The sequence below is a fragment of the Grus americana genome, chromosome 6 (assembly GCF_028858705.1).
Source record: "Grus americana isolate bGruAme1 chromosome 6, bGruAme1.mat, whole genome shotgun sequence".
In the NCBI taxonomy this organism is placed as follows: Eukaryota; Metazoa; Chordata; class Aves; order Gruiformes; family Gruidae; genus Grus; species Grus americana.
In genome coordinates, this window is record NC_072857.1 from 35,371,175 (window position 1) to 35,391,250 (window position 20,076).

The 20,076-nt window shown below is 37.9% G+C and overlaps 1 protein-coding gene across 9 annotated transcripts in view; it reads right to left on the reverse strand.

The window, feature by feature from the left end:
* The window catches only part of GULP1 (GULP PTB domain containing engulfment adaptor 1), a 159,251-nt gene that overhangs the window by 78,910 nt on the left and 60,265 nt on the right, over positions 1–20,076 (reverse strand). For 7 of the 9 annotated variants that reach the window (XM_054830298.1, XM_054830290.1, XM_054830297.1 and 4 more), the window contains one exon: positions 2,756–2,845. In XM_054830298.1, coding sequence (XP_054686273.1) covers positions 2,756–2,783 — 28 coding nt within the window. In that variant the 5' untranslated portion in view covers positions 2,784–2,845. Of the gene's footprint in view, positions 1–2,755; positions 2,846–14,284; positions 14,552–20,076 lie in introns of all 9 variants that reach the window. The other 2 variants (XM_054830294.1, XM_054830293.1) reach the window with 2 other exon arrangements.

The window sequence follows — 20,076 nt, forward strand, 5'->3', positions numbered from 1 at the left end:
AAAAGAGCTCCCCTTCTTTTTTTCTCCTAGCAACTCACATTTACTTTGTAACTCTTTTGTGAAAGTCCAGCTTGCTATTCAGCTTCCAATGGGGAGGGGGGGAAAGCAAGAAACTTTGACTTTAGTGCTTGTCTTCTTGCTTTATCTATCAACATGTGTCAACGTTGAAATAATTTTCTGAACACTTAGAAGGAAATTTCTGCTGTTTGAATCAGGTGGTGGAGCACAAACTGAGCTTTTCCATGAGTACAGCACAGTCTGAGTTATTCTAGTCACCAGCTTACTTGGTTCAAGAAGATAAGGAGCTATGGCACCAACTACTACTTTGTCTATGTGCATCATATTAAAAAACTAGTTTAGAGTGACTGTGACAATGAGGATTAGGGAACACTTATTCTACAAATCTGCACAATTCCAATAATCTTTGGCTATTGTGAAAGTACCACTTAGATCTGCTTAAATTCCCCTCAAAGTCCTACATATTTGTTTATGCAGCTCCAAGGTAACAGACTGATGTAAACTTGTTACTAGCACAAACCCTACCAGCACATCCACCAGGAGACTAGTTTGGATTTAGAGAGAACTGCTAGGGAAGTCACAGCACTCATGCGGTTAACTCCTCAAAATATCCACACTCTTGTGAACAGAAGAAATCCACAAACAACCCCACCAAACACAGGCATGGAAATTGTATCTCTGAGGTCGAGGAGTAAAATCAGGAAATACAATAAAGGAGGTTCAGCAGTTGAACCTTTTGAACTTGTTCTTAAATGCTGTTATTAGACATGAATGCTGATACAGCCAAGTGTTTCTGAACTTCAATTGGCACGAAAAATATGTAATTTTCACATATTCTTGACAATTGCTTAACTGAAATTTGTGTTTCTCCTAGGATACAAGAATGGAAATGTATTGTGCATTACTAGGAGTAAAATAAATGGATGACAGTATTTAGTTCTTCTGGTTGCTCAAGTTCTGAATCATTGTTAAGAATCCACAATAATAGCACTTCACTGTGCCTGACAGCTTCTTTTATGATACTTTTTTCTTGTTGGGATAAAAAGAATAGCACACAAAATCAACTGAACAACACAGCAAATGCCCCTGAATACAATGAAATTCCAAGAATTCAAGTGAGGTCAGTAAGAGTTTTCTTAGGAAGAAATAGTGAAAACAGAAAGGAATGAATCCAGACCCCTCCAATGATCCCAGATACCTGAGGATACAGCTTCATAATGTGACTATAAAGGCAAGATGCAGACACTGGTAAGGGCAATGAGAATTAGTGATAGAACATTTTAGAGCACTGGGTACAAATGAAAACACCGAGGAAGATATCCCATAAAACACAACTGGTCTGTTTCTGAAACACAGCTGGTTGAGTTTCAAATAGTATCAGAAGTCATGAGAAAAAAAGGAAAAAAATTATATGGTCACCTAGACAAAACAAAACCTATGAAACCCAAGCTTCTTCCCCAGCTGTAATAAATCAAACCACAATTAAAGAATATTGAAATGGTCTCAAATTATTTGGAAGAAGCTAGGCAAAACTATCAAGCAGAGGGTAAGTACAGATCTCTTGACAGAGGTGTTACAAATATCTGCACAAAAAAATACATCAACACTTAAGATCACTGTGGGCTATGGATTTAAGCTTATTTCTTCAGCATCTATCGTGCTACTGGTTATCAAACGATCTTTCATCGGGTTTTGTAGCCTTTGTGAATAAGCGTACCTTCCTTTTGCGATCAAGCTATGTCTGCTGATGTTCTGGACTACTTACATTATGCCGATTTATCTGGCTTTAACAAATAAATGTACTAGACACGGAGGGATGCAGTGATGCTATCACTTCGTGTTGGTACAAGGTACAGCAGATCTCAATTATCAATTTGATATTATCAATTATCAATTTGATATTGATACCAAAGCAGGAATTCCTGTTACATAAACAAAACATATACGCTTACTCCAATTGAGTTTACACCTAGGTATTAAAGCAGGGGCTTTGGTTCAGTGTTTGTCACACTTGAGAATCTTCAGAAGAAAACATTAAAAAAATAAAGAAATTAGACCTACTGAGTATTTTCTACATTACAAATGGGGAAAATAGCAACAAAGCTGTCAGTAAAAAAGCTGCATCTCTAATGCGCCATCTAAAACTTATGTTTAATCATAAACAGACCGTGAAAAAATAATAAGCAAGCCAGAAGAGCAACGTACATAACTCTGAATATTTAGTGATTTGATATTCTTTTGGAAAGCATACCATTTCAGATTGCTACAAATTCAGAATAGCTTCTTAGATTTAAGAGATATTCTGCTGCATGAGATATTTCAAGTATATTAAATATGGTTTTCTAAAATAGCTTTTCCAAGAATAACAACCCAATGAATATAGATAATAAATACAAGTCACTATCTCTTTAGAAGTTCTAAAACCCTCCAGCACATCCTTTGGTGTACACAGAAAAAAGTGTATTTCATATATATATATATATATATACACACACACACACACACCCCCCCAGTAGAGAAAATATTATGACATTTAACATAAGCCTTAGAGTCCAGAAAGCTCTATAACTATCAATCAAGAATGCTTTGCTCTGTACATCTTATAGAAGGCTGCCCATTTCTACCTAGTTAATGAGATGCAATTATTCATAAGTACTTCCTCATATAATTCCTGATATTCTAAAGAATTTATACAGGTTATTTATGTCTCCCATGGAACATAAGCTAAATCACTTACCTTTCTTTCTGCTAAAAGCACGATTCATGTTGAAAAATCTATCCAGGCAACAGTGTTTCTCGGTTTGGTTTTTTTTTCCCCCACTTTAACCTGCAGAGCAACATACATAAGAAAACAGGAAAGCCCATTATGATATCTGAAGTTAGCTCATTATTTTCATATTAGACTATGTAAAAGATTTTAAGGATTCCGAAATAATTCAGAGAAATAAAAGGGAGATGTGCTTTGTTGAGGAAGAAATTGCAGAATTGACATTTATGTTCAAATGCCCAGTGATGCTTAACACAGAGAGACATTTTAAAGCTTTCTGTAAAAGTCTCCTCACTGAGATTTCGGAGACACAGAGCAGATGGTATTATACGTATACACAAAGACAAATATTACACACAAATAGGTTGGAAATAAAGCTTTAAAATGAATGCTGAGTACAGGACTCCATAAAAACATTCAGTTCACATTTGCACTGCCCTGTTTTGTGTCATTTAGACTGTCAGATTATTTCAAGCTATGCTTTCATCTTCACATGGGCTTGACATTGGGGGGGGGGGGGGGGAATAACATCACAATATAAAGACTCCTCTTCATCCAGGGATTCAATACTGAAAAAATTGCCTTCTATCAACTACCTCATTGCTCTGATTACATCAGACTGTACAGTAAATTCTGTATTTTCTTCACTGAAAACCACTCTTAGACTCTTAATTTTTTATTCATAACATTATTTTAGAATTTTATTCTTTACCACCATTTTGCAGACAAAAAAAACCACCAACCCATTTTGTAATATACAGAATTTTTTTTTTTTCAACCATAAAGATATCCCCACCACTTCTTTCCATTCTGTTCAGATCTTTCACCAGTGCCCTTCCTCTTTCTCTGCTCTCCCAGTAGTCCAGTCAAAGGAGGAAGGGGGGGGGGAGAAAATCAAAGCACTTAGTACTGGATTATCTCTGAAATTAGCTAGAACGTTACCATTGCTCTGAGTAAAAACAAAGTTAAGCCAGGATTTCAAATGCCAGCATCAAGATGAGTATGACAAATTCATTTATGATATTTTATGCAACTCGTGAACACTTGTGTGGTGCTTGCCCCTTTTTCAAATAATTACATTCAATACTAATTAAAGCAATTATATCCCAATTCCATGTAGACAGTTGATATTTTTCAGATTAGAACATGTGGGCAATTACGGCTAAAAACAACCTCAATTTTATTTTCAAATAATCACCGATGTCAGGACTTCTTTTCCGTACAATCTCATACGAATGAAAGAACAATCCCTGTTTACCTAAACTACAGAGTAGTACTTTATATGTGCAACCAACCAATGTTTGCTCTTTAAAGTACATGTACCAGATCATTTTTGTTTTACAGATTTTACTGAGTATTTCAGAAGGGAGGATGCAATGAAATAAATAAAGGTAGTAGGATATACTTGCCATCTAGTTAATTTGATACAAAGACAAGAAACAATGCATTTGGTACACTACAGTAGCTCTTAACAGGAATGCTGTAGAAGCCATATGACGATCCACGGCCATTCCTGCTGGCCACCTTCACTATCATCAGTGCTATACAGAAAGCTGTAGTTACAGAGGTCAGTGAAATCAGAGCACACTTGTAAGGGCTCGAAAGTCCTAGGAATTAATTCAGCAGCATCCCTGGAGCGGGCAACGGTGCTACTGGGGTAATCCAATGAGTAATAGCTCACCCGTGAGGGAGTTTCACCAAAATTTGCCAATCTGCGAGTAGCTCTCCTTGCAGGGAAGGCACAAAGTAGGACTTTCAACAGTGTAAATGATGCCAATAAATTCAGTTTAAATGAAGTATCAAGCAGCGAAGAACATTAGGATATCAGCTTTTCAAGCAACTGACAAGTGTGTTTAGCTTCGAGGTTTACTTTCACAGGGAACACTGGCAGCCTATTCTATACGCTTAGGATGTATAAGCAATGTCAGAACTTTGTTCAGGATTTCACACTCTTCATGAACTATTACAGTCAGTGAAGACAGCAGTTCTGAGTAAGAAGAGTATGCTTTCCCCTCTTAGATACCTCTGGCAGTTGTCTTGCTCAACACTAGACCATCACTTCAGTTCTCCATGATGGGATCACAACATATCCTTTTTCAGAATCCCTCCTTTTTTTTTTTTTTTCCCCCCAATTGTGTATTCCTGTCATCATCCAAGAGACTACTAAGTAACATGTTTGAAATGGCTTACTGAGTAGATGATCTCCTAAACAGAGACTATGCACGCACTTCATGAGGCTGTTGGCTGGCCACATTTCTACTGATCACCATTCAAGTGTTTTGTTTAAAACACAGCATAACTAAGTTTGTGGTTTTTCCTCATGGACAAGGATATATTACCATTAATCTACACTAATAGGAGCTGAAATTTATTGACTACTTACCTAAAAATGGACAGTATTTGCCAAAAGTGTGTTTGTAATTTCAATTCCAACAAAATATCAACAGAACAAAATACAGAAATGGCTTAGGCAACAACTAGTATTAAAAGACTTAATCAGTGTACTTCCACTTATCACAGAAAATGTTATTAAACAGGGAAAGAAACAAAATTAGCTACATGCAACTGCTTTTAAAATTTCCTCAAACTCTATTATAAACAACTTTATCAGCCTCTCAAATGCAGAAAAAAGCAGATGGTTAAATGCCTCATAAAATTTTGCTATTTAAAAAAAAACCAACCCAAACACCACAAGGCTACTTTCAAATTCCTTAGCTGGGTTTGGGGCAAGAAGGTGATATCAGACTGTTCGAAGCAGCACTGGTAAGTTTTTGATGAGAAGAGCAAAGTTATGGTTAGACTTATCTCTGCTATCTTTGTTTATAATATTCCAACAGACAAACAAACAAAACTATTAGGAGCAAGCAAGCTGTTCTCTGATGATGGATGCTAGACAGGTTTTCTGGTAAAATATGATTTTGTTTCTGACAATGCTCGACACACAAAGTCACTGGAACAAACTGAGTAGCAAAACAGCCTGTTAGAAGCTTGCAATAAAGTCAAGAGGAAGTCAGAAAATCTCATTATGGTACAGGGAGCCCTGTGCAGAAGGGGAGAGTCCTTCCTATGAAACCACTTGTTTAGAAAGGCTAAAGCAGTTGTAACAATCAGAGGCATTAGGGAATAGGAAAGTGGACCAAACCGTTTCATTACTCATCACTTAGGAAGACACACCTATGTAAAGAATGTTTCTCCACCTTACTCCTAGGAGTTTTCTTCAGCTTTGTCCAAAAATCAAACCCTGCTAGGAAATACAAACCTGCATATGATTTCCCAAAATGGTTAATTGACAAAATACCAAGAGTTCTAACACATATAAACTAGGGAATTTTTAGGTTATATCAGGTTATTTCTTTTGGGGCAGCGAGGACAAAAAAAAAAGGATTAGAAAATAATTTTATTAAACTAACAATAATAACAATATAAACAACAGCTGAACACCCTGGATGAGGGGAGACCCGACACTGTCAGTTTGAACAGTGACACGGGCACGTGGCATGGGGAGTAGAATATTTAAGACGTCATATCAAACTTTAAACAGTAACAGGGGACAGCAAACACCTTTATCTCCTTTTCCCTCTGTCTTCACTATCATTAACCCCTTACTTTTCCTGGTGAGGTGCTTCCCACAGTGAGGAGGAAACTGCACAATGGCAGGGGGTGCAAGGAAACTAGTGGATTTGGTGTCTGCAGTGTTTGCAGGCATTTGGACTGGTGAGTGCAAGGGTGGTAAGACTTGAAGTTGAAACTGTCACCTCCATAATTACTTTTTAAACACTAACCATAGTGTTGGTTGCCGTCTTCTGTGCTTTATGCAGCAAAGGAAGCTGAACAAAGGAAGCAGAGTGGCAGTCTTCCAGCTTCCAGCACAAGCAACTGCAGTCCTCCCTGGCTGCTGAAACAACACTGAAGCTTCCACACAAACATCTTTAAATGCCTGCGGGCTCCTTCAGAAATGTTGTGTTTTGATATATTTTCTAAATTTAGAGCTGTCTCAGACAAGCCAAGAGAAGGGGTACTTAGGAAGGGGATGAAACAAACCACCAGTGTAACTGGTCTCATTTGTCTCATTTCCTCTTAAAAATTGGCTATTCCTCAGAATTTATGTGGGGTTCCCCACCCCAGCCAGTGCCTTCAAATGGCACGGGCTGTAACAATTACCTGGGCTGAACCTTTTTTTGTGTACCGCTTTTTCATTCCACAAATAATTCTTCCAACAAAACCTCCCTAAAATCCCCAACTAGCACCCATCCATTCCCTTACATAATTAAAAAAAAGTTCAATAAAAAAAGTCCAATCTGTTCTTTCTCTCTCAAGCACACATACAGAGTTTCCATACAAAGCCAAATTTGGCTTCAGAAGACCTGAAGATTCGGACTCCTTCCCCTCTCAGACCTCAGCCTTTCATACTGGATAACATTTCTTAAAGAATGAAGCACAAAATGTCTCAAACCTTGTTTTCAAAAGGACTGCAGCACACAGGAATGTGTGATTCATTGATTTGCAATGAAACTTAGCCTTGTAAAGTTACTTCTGAAGGTAAGGTGAGAAACTTTGGAATATGGTAACAGCTTTAAAATTCTTTTTTCGAGTTAGACCAAACCACCATGAATATATTGTCCTGATATGACATGTGACATAATGAAGGAAAAAATAATAGAGACTATAAGTGATACACAAAACCAAAGAAATATCATCATATCATGATGTACTCCCCTTCCTTTCATATGACAAGTAACTGAAACTGTTCTTCCCAAGCTCCTGAAACCAACTGGAAGGTACAGAAGAATCACACGTGCGCTTATTTTTTCCTCTCTCAACCAGTATAAGCCTAGTACCATTGTGACAAGTGGTTTTCCCCCCAGAGCAAGAAGTCTTTCAGGCCACAGGTAAAGCACTTCTCATGCAGTAGATCTGCCAAAGCTAGAGGAGTATTCACAGCAACTTTGAGGACAAGCTGACAGCAGTGTTTTGCTATAAATATCAACATCAAACAGAGGCCCGGAACCAGAAAATCTATATGAAACTCATGCATTTCATACCAGTTTACAAAAAGTTCAGGTAAGTGGCTTTTTACTCTCCAATTTCCTAAAAGTAACCTGCTCCTTTCAATAGGAAAAAAGAAAATACAGATGAGTAACAGGTGACAAGGGGATATCCCCGACATCCAACAGCTAAAACAACTCGTTAGGCAAGGTTACCACTAACTTTTGTTTCACAGCAAGAAAAAGTATCAACATCAAGAAATATAACAAGAATAAATTTCACTATTAAAGTAGAACTCTGAAGAAAATGTGTTAAAAACTGCTGCAAGCACCAATAAATCCTTAGGCAAGTTGCTAAAAGCACAATCATAAGAAAAAACAGGGAAATACAAAATTCACTTGTTTCACAAAAACAGTTCTCTAGATCTGGCTTTTAAAGCATTAGAAAAGATATTTAATTCAAGAAATACTGCATTTTTCCAGCATATTTATTTGTAATTATTTTGTATTATGCTTATCAATGATTATGCTGATATCTATTAGTGGATTACATTACTCATGGAACAAACTAAAGTTTATATGGTAGAAACAAGAGGAGTAATTTTAAAAACAGGAATATTCTCTTCTTCCAAAACTTGTGATATTTTGCAAGAAAAACTGATACACTTACACTGTTCACTATGACAGAATGATCTTAACAGGATACAAGAGGAGCTTCCTTTTTCCTCAAATCCACAAGTGCCAGTGTCTAGTGAAACGTGGTGAAGGATTTCAGTCGTGTCAGCCTAATTTTTTCTCTGCTGTACAAGAACTTACAGATGTCAGGTGCTTCGAGTCAGCAGAAGGGCTTTATACATGTTCTCTCTCAAAGAACTCAGGCACTTTCATCTGCTTCCAAAAGACAGACAGATGGCAAACATCTTGCTCACTTGCAGACAACGGGGTCTGTATTTGACATCCCATTAGCCATTTGATCATCTATCTTGAATCTGAAACAATTTTTTTGCCTGTCCAACCACTTTCGGATGGATGGATGATTGAGAGCCTGGGGAGCTTTGTTAGTGTTCTAACAGCAATGCAGTGGGATTCAGTGATGGGGTCCACCATGAACATGTAAACATTGTACAGCTCTTAAAAAAAAAAAATAGTTCTCGTAGAAGGGAGACTGGACTCTTAAGCTTTTTGACTAGCAGCATGAGTAATTCTCAAAAATTTTACACACAATCCTTGCTTGGATGGATATATATAGTTAAAAGGAAAGGTGTGTCCTGACACTGGTTACTTCTATGTTGGCATCATCCTTTCTCCTCTGGGAGAGCTGCTTCAGAGACAATCTAGAGAAACTGTTTAATTAATTACTGGCAGATTATTTTCAAACCCTCCATTGCATTTTCTTGAGAGGGGAGCATGTGGACAACACGACACGATCAAAACCAACTGTATTTGAAATCTTCAGGTTTCCAACAATAGCAAATTCTTGTTAACCTTCTGAATTTTTTAAGGTTTTATATATATTGTATTCATTGCATTTTCACAATCACATTGTAAAAAGTGCCACTGACAGAAAAGGCAGAGATGGAAAGACTCATTAAGTATTCTTAAGATAATTTCCAAATAAAGCACAACAATTTTAGAAATAACTTAGTTTAGTTCTGCTTATAATGAAAAGCTCATCATATTTAGCAGATCTGTTGTAGGGGTACAACAGTTTAACAAAAAGTATCATTTTAGTACTCTACCAAAGTATATTTGGCCAAGCTTGAAAAGTGCATTAGAGATACCATTGTGCACGCATGCTCAACAGCTCCCCTAAGACCACTCTACATGCTTTCCTCAATGTGTGTTAAACTTAATTGAAGTTCAACAGCTGATTACTGATGTTCAAAAGATGATTAAGAGGAAGTGAAAAACCCAGATGTCTGTTTAGATGGAAGCAACCAGAAAATTTCTTGGTAGGTGCCAAGGAACAACCAGTAAAAGAAGTGTGAGGAGAAACGTGCCTGCGTGTCCCCACACACACCTCTCCATTATCTTTGCTCCTGTACAGACTTTAAAGTACACACTAGGTGTTTTCTCTGCTGCAGCTCTCTCTCCAGGAGCTCAACAGGCTTGCTCCAATTCATTATAAACGCAAAATGAAAGAAATAATCACCCTTTCCCAAGAGCTCTGAACTATGACATTACAAACGGTTTCGTAACTCTTTGAAGTCAGTCTGGGGTTTTTTTAATTGTAAAAGCTTTTTGGGTTTGGTTTGGGGTTTTTTTTAGTGTACAAGATCATTACAAAATTAACAGAGATTGTTCTCTTATGGAAATTAGAGGTACACGCTAAAAAGTTATAATCATGTCAAAGGGGGAAAAAATAGATTATATTATCATTTAAACCTATTTATCTGCAGGACTTCAAGTCCATACTTTAATACCTTAATTAATTTGGGGACCCTTGTTCCACAACTCTCCCTCAAAGGAGAACCAGAACCCTGTAAAAATTCTAAGCACACAGACTGCTGTGCAGAATGTACATATACTTGCTTTCTTATCTTTTACAGTCCAATTCCTATGACCACTTCCCTTCCAGTGCTAAAGGGCACATGTTGAAAAAAATCACTGCCATACAAGTTTCTAACAACTGATTTTCTCATAACTGATTTAGTAACATATTACCTGTTTCTGAAACAATGGTGTACAAAAGTGTCATTCATTTAACAAAAGTTTAAAAAAGTATCATTCACTTCAAAGACTTTTGAAATCTATGATACTGAACACGATCCCTTACTATTAAAGTCAATAGATTTCTCATAAATGTTAACACATTCAGAATCTTTGCTTAATTGGTTAGCCTCAAGGACAGCATTAAGTTGTATTTATACAGATGAGACGGGCTTTATTAAGTGATTGCAACAGTTTTCAAAATTGAGAAAAGTTGGCAATATCTATTTTGTCACTTCTATGAGATCAATCTCAGAGTGAGTATCTTGAAAACTAGATTATATTGTTTATTAGGCTTTATCATGTTACATTCCTTTAGGTTATCTTCTTTAGCCCTCCTGAATATATTCCGAATAATCCCAACATTTCAGTAAGGACATGACAGGAAGTTAAAAGCACACATATGAAACTGACAAAAGCACGGGAACCAAAATAATATTTATGACAAATTAATCTCCTCATCTCTGTTTTACAGATCATATATGTGTTCATTATAATGTGTATTAAGGAGAAACATTCAGATTTGAATAAGTGATCCATCTTAGAGTCATTTAGTGGAAATTACTGAGACACAGACTATTACATAGTAGAATTTCCAAGCTAGCAAGACTTAAATTTCTTCCATTTTCCTGGACAGGAGTCCTCTATATTTTTTAACACAGTTGGGACTAAGGAGAATGTTTTTAAAAGCGTGATCAATCAGCAAGTTTAGACTCAAACATTCATCGCACACAGACAGGATGATACCGGCTACTTGGGACTGCGAAAACATGATTCCAGTCCCTGCTCCAATTAACTTCCATGTAATTGAAACATGCGGCAAGTCTAATCTCATGTTCACAGTTTGTTCAGCTTTTCACCATTTGTTCAGCTTTGCATAGAAAACCCCTCACTGAGGCATCTCCAATATTTGAGGATGACTGAGTGCCTTCTGTCCTTTACAAGCATACAACGCTTTGATGACAATCCTTAAACCACTACACATAGCAACTGACTCCCCAGATAGACACCAATCTGTGCTGAACCTCCAGGACCAGAGAAGAGAAATAAATAGAGGTCATCCTCCTAAGTATACCTAAGACTCAGCTGGTAAAACAAAATCAGAACCATCAACATAAAACTGCACCCTATATCCAACTCTTACACCAAACTACATGCTACTCTCTCCTCCTCCTTCCCCCAACAACATACATTCACCTTGCCAAATTTAAGAATCATGCCTAATTATTCAGACTACTTAAGTTACTTCCAGGACAATCACATACAAATGATACTAGTAGTCGCTAATGAAAATGAAATTACTTGATGTTTTGGATTCATATACAAACACAAGTTCACGAACACTTCTTGAATACTGCTTTTCCCAAATACTTTAATGTTGCTACACAATCAAAGAATCAACCATACAAGAGAGCAAGCTGAGAATCTCTACTGGTATTTATGTATTTCACAGAAGTTAGCTTCAAAAGAAATAGCTAGGAGTACTGAAAAAGAACAAGCTTGTGTGAAATTACAATCTTAAACAGTCTTGCTTCTTTTGCAGTTTTAAATTTTTGTAAAAAAAAAAGTACAAAGGTAATAGTGGAGAAATGCAGCAACGTATGAAAATTTCTGTAATAGGAAATAGTCATTATGGCCCAGTGATACAAAAATCCTGCTCAAACATACTACATCTTTAGCTACAGTTTTCTGCGCTTTTCCAAAACTCATTCTGTTTTAATGGAAAACTCATGCAAGAAGTCTCAAGCAAACCTTAGACTTTGGAAATTGCTTGTATATATATGCACATGCATAGATGTGAACTCTTCAACTGGCTCACTGCTGGCATGTGGACAAAAAGGACTGTTAATGAATTCTTACAAACATCTTTGCCTTTAAAAAAAATAGTAAGTAAGTAGCAGTTGCAGAACAGCAGCACCTAGGTCACTTGAGAAAGACTGCACTTCTCAAAGAAAGAAATCAGTATCTCAACAATACCGATGAAAACCACAACACAAATTTCTATGTATAAAGAAAAAGATATGAAGAAAAAATAGTTTGTTATGGTTGAGGGGGGAACATAGATGAAAATTAAAATTACTAATTAGCAGTTACTTTGAAAACTGGAAGCATAAAGCATTATTTCAGCTAGGAGAGAAAAATTACATGTGAGATTAGATACATCTTGATAAACTGGCAAGGAACTGAAGAGGAAGAATTGTTGTAAGCTGGCAGTAATGGAGACATTAAGTACTACAGAGTATTTGTGGACAGAAGTTCCTGATCACTCTGCCAAACCACTGCACTCCTTTTTCTTCACTTTGTTTATGACTGTGAGCATGCAAGCTCTAATTTGTTTCTTGAACTACCTATATTTAAATCTTTTGGGAATTCTACTGCACAAATGATTGTGCAAAATCAGTCTCACCTTTCTATTTCATCCAAGAATGTGTGTCTCTGCTAACTGGATTTTCAAAAGTAGATCTTGCTGGTCCCGACTCAGCGATATTTTTCAAAAAAGGTTTAGCTTTGTGTATTTAACCTTCCAGAAATTATCCTTTATTATAAACGGACTCTGACTTGTTAAAGAAAGCACAAGAACTATTAATACCACCAATGTTTTTAAACTCCATTGAAATCAGAAGCAAGAAGATGAGAGAATAATTGCTATCAGAGCCAAATTAAAATATTCTTTTCACTTTGTAGCTCCTTCAAAAAGAGAATATTGCTGAAACTGCCAGTATAAGAATTCTTTTCAAGCAGTAAAACCTCAACATGCTGCCACTGAAACCTGAATGGCTTTAGCATCCAAACAAGAGTCTACACCAGTTAGTAGGTATTAACTTTTCGAATGTCGTTGGAATCAAGCCAGTGGGAAACAAAATGTATTTCACAGTCTTTTAATTTACAATACACATACACAATCAAACAGCAACACTTAATAAGCAGTCAAAAGGAAAAATGTGATTTGAAAGCAACCTTAAACAAATGAAACCACCCCTGAATTTCCTTCAGATCCTCTGGAGAGTTTCCTAAGACACTGCCATCCCCCCTTCAAAAAAAAAAAAAAAAAAAAGAATTCAGAACTAATGAGTCAAATGATTATTTCTTTTTTTTTTATGCCAAAGTAATGCTGGAGCTAAAATTGGAATAACAAAGGAAGGTAGTTGTTTGTTAATTCTGGAGAAGCTGCCTCCTCTCCCATAATGCACTTAGCATTTACAAAATTTTTCAACAAAGGACGTAGAAGCATCCATTGATATTAGGTAAAGTTTATAAGTACTCCTATGAGATTATTATCATTCTGTCTTGTAGATGCATAAATTAAGACAGAGAGACAATACATGATCTCCCAATGTGACTGAAAGAACTGACAGCTGCAGTAAAACCCAGGACTTGTGAATTTCACATTCCTGTTTAAGGATTTCTCTAAACTGAAAATATTTTCTAGCAGTTATTCAGCACATTAAAAAGGAGGTATTTTCTTGACAATTTGTATAGCAAGCTTAAATAGTTCCTCTTTAATTTACAGTTAGTATATCATTACTACAGAACCAGAATAAAACTTTTCAAACAGAAGATCTGCCTACTATTTCATTAACCGATAGCTAAGTGGAGGTTTCAAAGGGAGAAGAGTGGAACTACAAACAGGACATCCTGCCAACTTCCACTAATTTTATGGTGCCCCATTCCTCTTTTTATGACCAATAACATAGCTAGGATCAACAAAAGGGGATGGATGACACCCCTACCTGCCCCCCCCCCCCCCCCAAGTATGGATTACTGTGCCCATGGTAATACAGTGAATCACTGAATTGGTACATACTTGAGGCGCTCACCATGGATGCCAGGGAAGCTCTATTGTAAGCTGACTCTCCTCACTATGCCTTTGGGATCCTTCGCAGAAGTTGGCATTCTGTCTTTGAAATGGTCCTAGCTGGCCACCCAAGCCTAACGAATCCTTTTGATATTGGTGGCATCTCATATTCCTTGCTGTTCCTTGGAGAGTCCACTTGAGCAAGTTCTTTGCCAAATGATACTCTTACTTTTCATTTGAAGAATTTTATATCCAAGGAGTTTCTCCTCCAACTGCCTGGAATAAAAGGAGGAGCGATTCACCACATATCTTGAATTCTGCTCAATTATCTGATTTAGGAGATAAGCATACATTTACGATACAATTTTCTTCAGCTATTTGTTGCTATTTGCATTCAGTATCATGAAACTTCAGGTTAACTGTTTTTTACTGCTATTTCATAACACTAAGGGGCTATCTTGTCTTCAAATACTTTGCTGCTGTATTATTTAAAATGTTATCAGTCTTAAGATCTTGCAGGACTGGTCTAAATGTGTGGTACAAATACAGGTCTGCACTGTTACATAGCTTCCTGTCAAAAGGATGTTATTTACTTTTCAGGGTTCTCTTTTCCCTTTTTTTTGGTTAAAACGAAAGGGAGCAAATGCACACATGAAACCCAGTAAAACTTTCCTACGCATCCTCCTTAGGTTGCTTTGCATAAGAACACATTTTTGCCCTGAATTCTCATCCACGTATCAACTTCAACTCTATCCCACAACTCACATTAAATAGAGTTAGTTTGTTTATTTATTTTTAACACATCTACATTCTGGCACTGTGTTCATGGTCTCCTGCACTGAATAGATTCATTCACATGAAACCAAATCTTTGCTTTGCTCAGGGTGATGAACAACCTCACTTGTGACATTTACATCGATTTGCCTGTTTTGTGAATACTCCATTACAATATGCTGATCAAAATTACATAAATTGATAGTTCACTGCATTAGAAGATTTGCATTTTTCATCCCAAAGTCAAAATGATTTTATATTTTTTACCCATACAAAGAATCACCCTTTAATACTTCCTTTTACTTATCTGTATTTTATCAGTTTCAAATTGGTACTTTTTCCAGACTCGAAGAGTCAGTAACAAGATCGTATAGAACTTCAATGGTGATAAATGGAAAGTTGCTAGCAGACACTGCTATTTCCCTTCATTGAAAAAGTTAATTTTGAGAACTATCTTTATTCAATAGACTGCCAGGCATCAGAGATCTGTGCATCTTACTCTTCAGCAAGAGTTAATAAGCTGCATTTCTGCTATTGAAAAGATACCTACCCAGTAGCACCAAAATTTGAGCACAAAATATCACTGTAAAGGCCAAGAATATAGCTCAAATGCTCTGTGATATCCACCACTAAACTCTATGCTAGATTTTAGTGCAGTCCAAGCTGTATAACAATACAATCTTGTGATATTTCCAAGTACAAAGTCAGTTTTTGTCATGTTATCAATTGGGGATATTTTTAGGAGCAAGGAGATCCACAACTCCCTAAACCAAAGAAATAAAAAGATATAAACTTGCCTTTAAATTTGTAACAAATTACCACTTTTACTCATGTTTAAAATACTGTTTTATCTTGTACTTGTCATGAAGCCATATCTGTGCAATTAATGTGGCTTATGTGATTAACAGAAATTCACTAAACTGCAGTAAATAATTTCTCTAAGCTCAATGGCAACTGAGTTACTAGAAAATCACCTGGCTTAGCTGTCTGTTCTTGAATATCCATATAGCTGCCATTATCATAGTATTTTACACCTTCTTTAATCATATAATTAAGGCTTGCCAACTTCATAGGTCAGGGTTGCATTTTATAGATGGGAGAGCAGAGGAACAGAAAATGATGTTCAGGAGAACGCATTTCTCCCACCATTTACCATCAAAGGATAGAACGCACTGGAGAGACCATATTTAAAAGCATATATAAAAAATGCAGAGAATCAGGTGCTGGGAACCAAACACCTGGAAACATGCTCTGTGTTTTGAGAGAACGCCCACAAATTAAAACAATCAGAAGTGTAGAAGAATATTCAGATGCAAGCGTTAATTTTGAACAACTCAGCAGAGGAATAAACTAATAAGAGTCTTAACACAGGTAGTCTTAGATGAACACTATTGTACAGAAATCTGTTGAAACTTTACGTGAATGACAATTCCCAAAGTATACAGTGCTTTAGTGATAAAAAATTGCAAAGCACTGAGCCATGTCATTTGTTCCAAGGTAACAGACTACTCTTGATAGATCACAGTAACTCAGCATCAACCCCTCAGGGCTGTCACGTCAGCCCTGAGCTGCTGCCACGACTACTGCCAAAGGCAGAGGGGCAGTCAAGCGTACATGATTTTTAAGAGTCTTACATATTAATGTCCCTGTATGGCAGAGTAAACACATGATAATGGCCATGCCTGAGAGTTACTTTTGGGTCAATAAGTCTGCAAAAAGGATTAAAATCATCCAGGAAAAGAAAACATTCTTGAAGAGGAAGGGATGAAGACAGCATGTAGAAGAGGACCTGTGAGAGAATCCCTACTTACCACCACACAACCATAAACCCACATCAGCAGAAGTTAAAAAATGAATTTAAAATATGGTCAGTTAATCTTTAGGTTTCTGACTTTTTTGAAGTTTCTTTAAAAATGCTTTTATTTCAGGTGCTATAAACTTCATAGCAGGACTTCAATAACTTTTCAAAAAAATGCCCTAGTGTTAAAAACAGTAATAGGGTGGGCCTATATTTTCTGTTATTCTGTATCATTGAAACATGACCTATTTGGCTATCCAGGTCTGATTTTCTTTCTTTTTTTTTTTTTAATAGGCCAAAATTTAAGTGTTCCTGTCTGTTAAAGTAGATTTTGGTTTAAATCTAGGAAGATTCTATTACATTTATGCAGAAATCTCCTTTGTTGGATTTTCTGTTTCCATCTTGAATTCCATAGTCACTTAAAAATGCAAAAAAAGAGGTTTTTTTTAAATAGTATACATGTCTAGTGAGCCAATTAGGTCTGTTTTTATTAACAGCTAGATCACATATCAAGTTTAGAGTTGTCAAAGTAGAGACTTACATAAAATCCCTCAAAACATTATGAACGAGGTTGTCATTTACAGCCTAGACAATATTTAGGTGAAGGGACACATCTTTGCTCACATTGTTTTTTGAACATTTGTAAGCCTAGTTGGTCTTTATACTTCCATTCCAGGAACAAGTGAAAGTATCCCAATTACCAAAAAAGTTAATAAAATTAGGAAATAAGGTTACAGAACCGTGGAAACACCACTTATGATGCACCTAGGGCATTGAATACACTTCGGGTAGCTCCAGTCTTCCCACTTCTGTGGTACAATGCAGTTAAAGGCGAGGATGTAAAGGAAGCAGCAACTTATTACAAAAAAGAAATAATCCAAATGGGGGGGGAAAGGTATTTCACTACTTTATTATTTATGTTATTATTAACCTTTTTTAATTTAGTTATGGTACTTCTGTCTGTAAAAGGCCAGAATCAAACAATCTTATAATATAGATCAAAATGATAAAACAAATCTGTATATTTTCCAGTTCTGGAACTGAATTACAGGCAGTGATTTATAAAAATAAAACCAGGTATATAAACAATGAGAAAAGAAATACAACATGAATTACAATACAGTACCTTGTTTCTTAACATTACATGTTTTCATGCTAAATCCATAACCATTGAGATGTGAAATGCAATTCTTTCCCTGTCTCAAGAGCAGTCAAAAAAATATTGCAGTTGATCTTTTCACTTCAAGAGGACATAAAATACACAAAATCCTTCATACTTGTTAGGAATGTTAACTTTAGGTAGGGAGATCTTAAAAATAAATTTATAAACGAAAATAAGAAGTGCCAACAGACTGCATTTGGAAGTTTAGAACGAAGTCTTTTTCAATTTCACATATCATGGAATAGTTGTCAGATATATAAAAAAAAATATTACCTAATAAATATCCGCTGCGCAAAGCCACTGAGCTGCTTACCACAGATGGATTGACTGGTTTTTAATTTAATGCTTTACCATGGCTTCAAGGGTCACCTCCTCCAAGCTCAGGAGCGATGCATCCCAACAAAGAGGAAGTCAAGCCAAAACACCAAGAGGCCCCCATGGATCAACAAGGAGCTCGTGGACAAAGTCAAACAAAAAGAGGAAGCCTACAGAGGGTGGAAGCAAGGGCAGGTAGCCTGGGAAGAAAACAGAGAAACCGTCCGAGCAACCAGGGATCAGGTTAGGAAAGCCAAAGCCCTGTAGAAATTAGTCTGGCCAGGGATGTCAAGGACAACAAGACAAGCTTGTATAGGTATGTTAGTGAGAAAAGGAGGACAAGGGAAAATGTGGGTCCCCTCCGGAATGAAACGGATGAACTGGTTACCCAGGATATGGAGAAGGCTGAGGTACTCAACGACTTCTTTGCCTCAGTCTTCACTGGCAAATCCTTGAGCCACACTGCCCAGGTCGCAGAAGGCAGGGACTGGGAGAATGCAGAACCGCCCACTGTAGGAGAAGATCAGGTTCGAGACCATCTAAGGAACCTGAAGGTGCACAAGTCCATGGGACCTAATGAGTTGCATCCGCGGGTCTCGAGGGAACTGGCGGATGAAGTGGCCAGGCCACTCGCCATCATATTTGAGAAGTCCTGGCAGTCCGACGAAGTTCCCGCCGACTGGAAGACGGGGAACATAACCCCCATTTTTAAGAAGGGTAAAAAGGAAGACCCAGGGAACTACAGGCCGGTCAGTCTCATCTCCGTGCCTGGCAAGATCATGGAGCAGACCCTCCTGGAGACTATGCTCAGGCACATGGAAAACAAGGAGGTGACTGGTGACAGCCAACACAGCGTCACTAAGGGCATATCGTGCCTGACAAACTTGGTGGCCTTCTATAACGGGGTTACAGCGTCGGTGGATAAGGGAAGGGCAACTGATGTCATCTACCTGGACTTGTGCAAGGCATTTGACACTGTCCCGCACGACATCCTTGTCTCTAAATTGGAGAGACATGGATTCGATGGATGGACCACTCGGTGGATAAGGAATTGGCTGGACGGTCGCACTCAAAGAGTTGTGGTCAACAGCTCAATGTCCAAGTGGAGAACGGCGACGAGTGGTGTTCCTCAGAGGTCGGTACTGGGACTGGCACTGTTCAACATCTTTGTCGGCGACATGGACAGTGGGATCGAGTGTACCCTCAGCAAGTTTGCCGACAACACTGAGCTGTGCGGTGTGGTCGACATGCTGGAGGGAAGGGATGCCATCCAGAGGGACCTTGACAGGCTGGAGAGGTGGGCCCGTGCGAACCGCATGATGTTCAACAAGGCCAAGGGCAAGGTCCTGCACGTGGATCAGTGCAATCCCAAGCACGACTATAGGCTGGGCGAGGAATGGATTGAAAGCAGCCCCGAGGAGAAGGACTTGGGAGTATTGATTGATGGGAAGCTCAACATGAGCCAGCAGTGTGCACTTGCAGCCCAGAAAGCTAACCATGTCCTGGGCTGCCTCAAAAGAGGCGTGACCAGCAGGTCGAGGGAGGGGATCCTGCCCCTCTACTCCGCTCTGGTGAGACCCCACCTGGAGTACTGCGTCCGGCTCTGGGGGCCCCAGTACAGGAGAGACATGGAGCTGTTGGAGCGAGTCCAGAGGAGGGCCACGAAGCTGATCAGAGGGATGGAGCACCTCTGCTGTGAGGGCAGGCTGAGGGGGCTGGGTTGTTCATCCTGGAGAAAAGGCGGCTCCGGGG